Below are 8,750 nucleotides of genomic sequence, written 5' to 3'. Positions count from 1 at the left end.
AGCAACAGCAGTAGCACTTAGATTTATATACCGCTACACTGTGCTTTACAGCTTCTCTAAGCGGATTACAGAGTCAGCCTCTTGCCCCCAACAATCTGGCTCCTCATTTTACCCACCTCGGAAGGACGGAAGACTTGAGCCTGGTGAGATTCGATCTGCCAAATTGCAGGTAGCCGGCAGTCAGCAGAAGTAGCCTGCAGTACCGCACTCTAACCACTGCGCCACCGTGGCTCTACAATGAAGTCCATTGAATTTTTTAGAGTTCCCAGTTTTGTTTTTTTTTCTCTGTCCTGTTAGGAGAGGTTTTAAGCTGGTGATTCTGGATGAAGCCGATGCCATGACCCAGGATGCACAAAATGCTCTCAGGCGTGGTGAGTTGATGCCCTATCCCTTCAAGAAAGGGATGCTACGAAGATCAACAGCCCTAGACACGATTGCCGTTAACTTTTTCATGGCAGCCATTTCGATCTGCCGTCCCAACAGGATGGCTGATAGCTTGTTTTAAGGTTGCCGTGAATCTGACAGTGCTAACCTAAATGTTTGACTTTATATGTCTTTTCCAGTGATTGAGAAATTCACTGAGAATACCCGGTTTTGCCTGATCTGCAACTACCTCTCCAAAATAATTCCAGCTCTACAATCCAGATGCACCAGGTTCCGGTTTGGCCCGTTGACGCCAGAACTCATGGTTCCTCGGTTGAAGCATGTTACCGAGAAGGAGAAGTGAGTAAAAAGCCTCAGGGAATGACAGAAGAGAGTCAGAGATCTGGCTGCTCCCAATTTTCTGGCTTTCTCTGCAAAGTGTTACGTCTGCCCCATCAACTCATCAATTAGCCTGCAATGAAGAGAAGGATAACAGTCTTCCAATATTTGAGGGGATGCCAACCTATTCTCCAAAGCGCCTGTCATTCCTCCGTCAGAGTCTGAATCTGAGACGGAAGACGAACAGCTGACAGAGAGCAAGAGAGTGGCTCCGTTGGCTGTGGAGGAAACTGGGGAAGGGCAAAGTCAGGCTGGGCAGAGCAGGGGAGAAGTAGAACAAGGGAGAGGGGGTTCAGATGAAGACCAAGGCCCACCAACTCCTCATCCTAGGGCGTGCAGGGAAGAACGCAGAAGAGAGCAATGTGGGTTGCGTGGCTTACGAGGAAGGAGAGGGCCCCGATTCCCTTCACAAGGCACACCTGGGGATGGAGTTTAAAGGAGAGGCAGTTCGGAGGGGCGTTTGTCGAGAACATTATTAGTACAAATTTGGAGTTGCCAATTTTAGTTCTGTGGAATCATAAAGCCAGAAAAACCCAATCCCCCAACCCAAAGGTAGCAGATGAGCATGATGTTGATTAAAGTTTAAAATTGCCAGAATTCTAGGGAAGGGTGCCGGATGGAAAGAGTGAACTTTTCACGGGTGTGTGACCTATTGTGTAGGATCGCTGGGAGGGGTGAGTGTGCAGGAAACAGCAGGATTCTGTTCTGTCCCCGTCTCCCACAGGCACCCAAACGGCCAGCCGAGGGTTAAATAAACTCTTCAAACACTCAACATCAGTGATAAGAAACTTGGCAGCAACTCCGTAGTTGCCTGCCAAGAACTTTTACTCCAATAACACAGACAGAAATACACACAGTTTGACTAGTCCAGTTTGTAATTAAATCCACAGCAAATAGGCGTTGTGTCCAAAGGTGCAAAGTGACTCGCCAGAGATTTAGCTTTGTCCGTCACAGAGTCCGAATGGCCACCACGCTCCCTTTTATAGCCTGTGGGGTGTGGTCCAGTGACTCAGCTTAATCTCTGGCACGCCTCCTTTTCTGCTGCGCACGCTTGTCTCGCCGACGCTGGTGTGGATCCAACCACAACGTTTCTTCGTCACTATCCGACGGCTCGGAAACACCTGGCTCCTGGCCAATCTCTTCTCCTTCAGGAGACACCTGAGGCATTGCCAGAGAGGAGGGTCCTGGAGAGGGAGGTCTGGCCATCTCCTCTCCTTCATGTTCGGAGCCTTCCTCCTCCGATAAGATGGGCTTGGAGGACGGAGCCACAACAGATTCTTGGCGGCCTATTGAAATTCCTCGTTGGTCTTTCAGTGTTGATGTCAGCGATGACGGAATGAAAGCCTTGGTGACGCTGTCCAACGGTGATATGCGCAGATCTCTGAACATCTTGCAGGTAAGGCCCCCCCATACAGGTGTGGCTTCCTTTTTTCTAACCCGAGACTGCTTGTAACATTTACAGAGTTGGAAAGGGACCTTGGAGGTCATCTAGTCCAACCCCCTGCTCACGCAGGAGACCTGTACTAGGGATTCGAACCGCCGAACTGCTGACCTTTCTGATCGACAAGCTCAGTGATTCGCCTAACAAAGGTGGCCAGAAAAGTCGTAAAATGGGGGGGCAAGGCTCGCTTAGCAAATTTCTCGGCTAGCAACATAAAATTTGGGGTTCAATTGTGGTCGTTAAGTCGTAAATTAATTTAACGGCCAGTGGTTGTCAGATTATTCATGAACTGGCAGAGACATGGTAACACGGTTAGCCAATGAACAGGCAAAGCAACTAAGTCAGCCAATTGAGAGCTGAGACAGACTGAAGCCAGGGCGGGTCTTAGTCTGCAGCTTCTGAGTCTGTGCTGAGAATTGAAACTGAAACCAGTATGTTTGTGTGTGTGTGCTTGTCTACTCTGCTGAAATGAAATTAACTGTTATCTCCTGCCTTGTGCTGTAACTTCTACCACGTTGGAAGAATCAGCTATTGCTATTGTAAATACTTCATCTGTTATTATGTATATAAAGAAGTTAATGAATCCAGATGAATCAGTTATCTGTATGTGCTTCTGGATTTGATTTTTGCAAGAAACTCTGATAGTGGTTTAGTCCAGTTCTCCTGGTCCTCTTAAACCAGCAACCGGTCTTCGCTGGAGAAATGGCCCTCCTTGAGCAAACAAAGCAGTGATTCCTGATTTCTCTCTTCCGTCTTGCAGAGCACGTACATGGCTTTTGGAAAAGTGACCGAAGAGACCGTCTACACTTGCACTGGGCAGCCACTCAAGTCTGATATTGCCAACATCCTGGACTGGATGCTGAATCTGGACTTCACTTCCGCCTACCGCAGTATCCTTCAAATGGGAATCAGTGTACAAGTGGCTTACTGGGATGAAATGGGAATAGAATAGAAAATATGGGATAGGATGGAATAGAAAATATTGAGTGGGTTGAATGCAAAATATGGGATGGAGTAGAAAATATGGGATGGGATAGAATGGAATGGAATGAATAGGAATAGAATAGAAAATATAGGATGGGGTGGAATAAAAAGCATGGGGTGGAATGGAAAATATGGGATGGAATAGAATAGAATAGAAAATATGGAATGGGGTGGAATAGAAAATATGGGATGGGATGGAATAAAAAGTATGGGATGGAATACAAAATATGGGATGGAGTAGAATAGAATAGAAAATATGGGATGGAATAGAATAGAAAATATGAATGAGATGGAATAGAAAATATGGGATGGGATGGAATAGAAAATATGGGATGGGATGGAATAAAAAGTATGGGATGGAATAGAAAATATGGGATGGAATGGAATAGAATAGAAAATATGGGATGGGGTGGAATAGAAAATATGGGATGGAGTAGATAGAATAGAAAATATGGGATGGAATAGAATAGAAAATATGGGATGAGATGGAATAAAAAATATGGGATGGGATGGAATAAAGTATGGGATGGAATACAAAATATGGGATGGGATGGAATAAAAAGTATGGGATGGAATAGAAAATATGGGACGGAATGGAATAGAATAGAAAATATGAGATGAGATGGAATAGAAAATATGGGATGGAATAAAATAGAAAATATTAGAATGGGGTGAGATGGAATAGAATAGAAAAGATGGGATGGGATGGGATAGGTCAGAGCAAGATTTTAGAAAGAAAAGCAAGAGGATATAACTTAAGAAAAAGAGGTCAAACATACAGGGAATCCTCGACCTACGACCACATTGGAGCCCAAATTTTCTGTTGCCGAGTGAAACATTTGTTAAGTGAATTTTGCCACATTTTATTCTCTTCCTTGCTACCCTTGTGAAGTGAATTATCGCAGTTGTTAACTTAGTCCCACGGTTGTTGAGTGAATCGGGCTTCCCCATTGATTTTGCTTGTCAAAAACCTCTGAGGTCCCTTCGTTGCCTTATCGTTGTTCTATTAACTGCTGGGAAGAACATCGGAAGCCGCTTAATATTTTTCTTGAGATCTTTTTTTCCCTTTTTATTCTACTTTCCTTTTTTCTTATTGCACTTTTAGCTTTCTCTCTTTTCCCTCTGTTCTGTTTTAGCTTCTGTGGGTTCTTTACCGCTGTCAGAGCTTTCAGTTAAAAAATTATAGTTGAAATGAAAGAGATTTGGGCTGCCGCCAACACCACGGAATCTGGCTCTCCTTGACATTTTGCTCAGACATCCTGGAACTGAAAACCTTGAAGGGCCTGGCTTTACAAGACATTCTAACCGAAATTCATTTGTTTGTTCATCGAGGTAAAAGGACTTTGGGGTGCTGGTGTGTCACAGAGAGCTCTCCTTAACTTCAACAGCAGCCATCTTGCAAAAACCTCCTCTGTCTGGTTTCTCACACAGGCAGTCTTTCAGCTTAATTACAATTCGGTCGTCTGTGCGCTCTGGGCCCATAACCTGTCAAGAGTTTCTTGCAAAAATCAAATCCAGAAGCACGCACAGATAACTGATTCCGCTGGATTCAGTAACTTCTTTATATACATAATAACAGATGAAGTATTTACAATACCAATAGTTGATTCTTCCAACATGGTAGAAGTTACAGGCAGAGCACAAGGCAGGAGAGAACAGTTAGTTTCATTTCAGCAGAGCAGACGGCACACACTCTAGTTTCAGTTTCTCTGCACAGACTCAGAAGCTGCAGACTAAGACACGTCCTGGCTCCAGTCTGTCTCAGCTCCCAATTGGCTGACTTAGTTGCTATGCCTATTCATTGGCTGACCTTACCATGTCTCTGCCAGTTCATGAATAATCTGACAAAATTTACTACAGGAAGGCTGGATGACACAGAAATGTTATTGAGCCGTTTTTGCTAATTGCTTCTGGTGCAGGTGCATATAGCAAGAGTGCCTAGACATATATACCGCTTTACAGCACTCTCTAAGCGGTTTACAGTGTCAGTGTCACCCAGATTATTGCCCCAAATAATCTGGGTCCTCATTTTACTGACCTCGGAAGGATGGAAGGCTGAACCAACTTTGAGCCAGTGGGGATCGAACTGCTGACAGTGGGCAGAGTCAGCCTGCAATGCTGCATTCTAACCACTGCGCCATTACAGCTATAGAATAGAATGGGGATGATAGGAATAGAGTAGAGTAGAGTAGAGTAGAATAGAGTAGGAGTAGAAATAGAAATAGAAATAGAAATAGAAATAGAAATAGAAATAGAAATAATAGAAATAGAAATAATAGAAATAGAAATAGCACTTAGACTTATATACCGCTTCACAGTGGTATATAAGATTGTTGGGGACAAGATGCTGACTCTGTAAACTGCCCAGAGACGATATATAAGGTTTAAGTGCTATTGATTTGGCTATTTAAGGTACAATGAAGGAGAATCATTTTTGTAAAATGCTGCCTGTGCTCTCTCGTTATCCTACAGTTGATTTCCCAACATCTGTCCGGATCCAGCTGCTGATCAAGATGGCAGATGTGGAGTGAGTATTCTTCAGTGCGCCTTGTTTTTCACATTATTTAGGATAATGTAGACACAGGCTTAAGATCTTATTGGTGCATTGATTTCCAACCTCTAGTGTAAAAAAAAAAAAATACAACGTGTAATTTTATGCATTGTGAGCCGCCCTGAGTCTTCGGAAAGGGGCGACATACAAATTGAATTATTATTATTATTATTATTATTATTATTATTATTATTATTATTATTATTATTACCACCCATGGAGTGTTGAGAATATGAAGGAGAGAACTGGGGAAGCCCTGATTTTGTGTATAGTTTCTCTGTGCACTACGACCCTATGATTGCGGCTGGGGAATTCTGGGAGTTGAAGTCCACGAGCCTTCCGGTTGCCAAGGTTCGTTCAGCCTGCAACTGTTGAGAACTAGAAGCTCGCTTCCCTACACAAAGCTGAATTTTCATTTATCCAGGAAGCGCAGAGCACACCAACATCACACAATTGTACAGGCTCAAAGCTTGCTGTGTAATTCGCCTTTTTAACACATTGCACGCCAACCTGAAGATTCTTTCACATCGTAAGATGTTCTTTACAGGCTATAGAGCCGCGATGGCGAACCTGTGGCACGCGGGCCCAAAGTGGCACGCGGAGGCCATGTCGCCTGGCATGTGCGACGTAGCCCGTTCCTCTTCCGGGTTTCTGGCGCGCATACGCACGTGACGATCAGCTGGCCTTTGTACGTGTGGCAGCGCCGTAAACCGGAAGAGCTGGTCTTCCATTTTCTGGTGTGAGCATGGATGCCGGCTGGCTGATCGGCGCGGGCATGCACGGCAATAATCGGAAGATTTGCTGCCAGTAACCGGAAGACTTGCTGAAACTGAAAGTATGTTATCCAGCGCGCGCATGCCCCCTGGCAGATCCTCTTCTTGGTCTCAGCCCTGACGAGCGCGCAAAGTGCTTCCTTTTCGGCACTTGGTGCTGTGCGCATGCGCTCCCTTTTCAGCACCCGAGCCAAAAAGGTTCTCCATCACTGCTATATAGGTTTATTTTTATTTTATTTTATTATTCATATTTCTATGCCGCCCACTCTCCAAGGACTCTGGGCGGCTTACAACAATCGACAGTATACTAACTAGCATATTGCCCCCCAACAATCTGGGTCCTCATTTTACCCACCTCGGAAGGATGGAAGGCTGAGTCAACCTTGAGCCGGTGAGATTTGATCCGCTGATCTGCTGAACTAGCAGTCAGCTGAAGTAGCTGCTGTACTGCACTCTAACCACTGCGCTTCCTCGGCTCTTTAGGTTTCTTTAGAAAACATCCTGCGTAAGATCGGTCATCTCCTGTTCCGTTGTCTTTCAGACACCGCCTGGCCGCAGGAACAAATGAGAAGATCCAACTAGGGTCTCTTGTAGCTGCCTTCCAGGTCACGAGAGATCTGATTGCAGCCGAGGCTTGATGGACCAAGCTGCTCCCCTACTGCCTGATCTACCACCCGGGTACCTAAGGGTTGACCTTAGAACTCATCTGAACCGTTCTCATCAAAACCTTGTGGGTTCTGGATGTCTCCTACACCACCTGATCCTTCTCGGCGCTTCTTAGGATCTTAACAGAAGAACGTAGTCCTCTTTCGCCAATCTGGACGAGAATCATTGCCCGTCTACCTGGACAAGAAACGGCCTTCAAGATGCTTCAGAACGATGGTTCTTTTTTATTACGTCTCCGGAATTGTATAATTGGGTTCAAAATGTCTCAAAATACATTCACGATAGCCACCTCATTAAGCTGCACCCTGATTCCCCACCTCTCCCACCAATCTTGTTTAAAATAAATTCATTTATATGAAAGGATCATAACAACAGTGTAGTTGGAAGAAAGCTTCAGAGGTTGTTTAGTCCAACTGCGGCTGAATTCTGTTTAAAGACATCAAGTAACTAGGAACAACTGTTCCCCACTACTGTCCCACAGGCTATTCCACTGGCTGACAGCTCTTACTATAAGGAAATGCCTAAATTTAGATTTAGATTGAAGAATTTCCTTATACTAACCATCATCTCGGACTAACCGTCCGATAGATTCAGATCTCCCATCCAGAATAATTTACACCAGCTGGGCAGAGAACAAACTCTCTTCGATTTCCACCCAACCCTAAAATTCTTCACATCCGGTCTCCCAATTTAACAAGCCAGGCCACTTATTAAACTCTTTCATGGTGCAAAAATTTGCACGTTCCCCACATCGGGGGAATTCCTAGGTCCCTGATGGCGAAACTATACTTTTCTGTGGGCACGCGAGCCGTCGCCCAGCTCACCTCCACCACGCATGTGCGCACGCGCCTCCTGCCGGCCGGCTGATTTTCAGGATGCGTTGGGGGCGGGGCGCATGCAGGAGAGGCATGTGCAAGATCAGGAGGAAATGCGCAGGGGCGGAGCATGGGGGGTGCAGTGTTCCCCCCCCACCCCCGAACAGTCCGCTTTTGGGCCCAGGAGGCTGCAAGGAGACCTGCTAGGCCAAAAATGGAGGGCGGGGAGGGTGCCTCCCCCAAACAGCCCGCTTTTGGGCCCAGGAGGCTGCAGGGAGGCCTGCTAGGCCAAAAATGGAGGGCGGGGAGGGTGGCCCTCCCGAACAGCCTGCTTTTGGGCCCAGGAGGCTGCAAGGAGACCTGCTAGGCCAAAAATGGAGGATAGGGAGGGTGCCCCCCCCCGAACAGCCCGCTTTTGGGCCCAGGAGGCTGCAGGGAGGCCTACTATGCCAAAAATGGGGGGCAGGGAGGGTGGACCCCCCAAACAGCCTGCTTTTGGGCCCAGGAAGCTGCAGGGAGGCCTGCTATGCCAAAAATGGAGGGCGGGGAGGGTGCCCCCCCCCCACGGTCTGTTTTTCGGCCCAGGAGGCTGCAGGGAGACCTGCTAGGCCAAAAATGGGGGGCAGGGAGGGTGGACCCCCCAAACAGCCTGCTTATGGGCCCAGGAAGCTGCAGGGAGGCCTACTAGGCCAAAAATGGGGGGCAGGGGGAGTTGCGGGTGGGGGGGAGCACGGGGGGTTAAGTGCGCATGTGTGTGG

At 46.7% G+C, this 8,750-nt stretch overlaps 1 protein-coding gene across 2 annotated transcripts in view; it reads left to right on the top strand.

Annotated features, from left to right (window-relative positions):
* The window catches only part of RFC5 (replication factor C subunit 5), a 16,141-nt gene extending 8,605 nt beyond the window's left edge, over window positions 1-7,536 (top strand). For both annotated transcript variants that reach the window (XM_070950570.1, XM_070950571.1), the window contains 7 exons: window positions 298-371; window positions 564-723; window positions 2,077-2,158; window positions 2,964-3,093; window positions 4,442-4,519; window positions 5,660-5,714; window positions 7,053-7,536. In XM_070950570.1, coding sequence (XP_070806671.1) covers window positions 298-371; window positions 564-723; window positions 2,077-2,158; window positions 2,964-3,093; window positions 4,442-4,519; window positions 5,660-5,714; window positions 7,053-7,149 — 676 coding nt within the window. In that variant the 3' untranslated portion in view covers window positions 7,150-7,536. The remainder of the gene's footprint in view (window positions 1-297; window positions 372-563; window positions 724-2,076; window positions 2,159-2,963; window positions 3,094-4,441; window positions 4,520-5,659; window positions 5,715-7,052) is intronic.
* Window positions 7,537-8,750: the final 1,214 nt, after the last annotated feature.

Source organism: Pituophis catenifer, unplaced genomic scaffold (assembly GCF_029215685.1).
Source record: "Pituophis catenifer annectens isolate HBS135680 unplaced genomic scaffold, rPitCat1.0.hap2 SCAF_10, whole genome shotgun sequence".
Classification (NCBI taxonomy): Eukaryota; Metazoa; Chordata; class Lepidosauria; order Squamata; family Colubridae; genus Pituophis; species Pituophis catenifer.
Note: the sequence above shows the minus strand (reverse complement) of the source record. Positions and strands in the feature narration are given on the sequence as shown.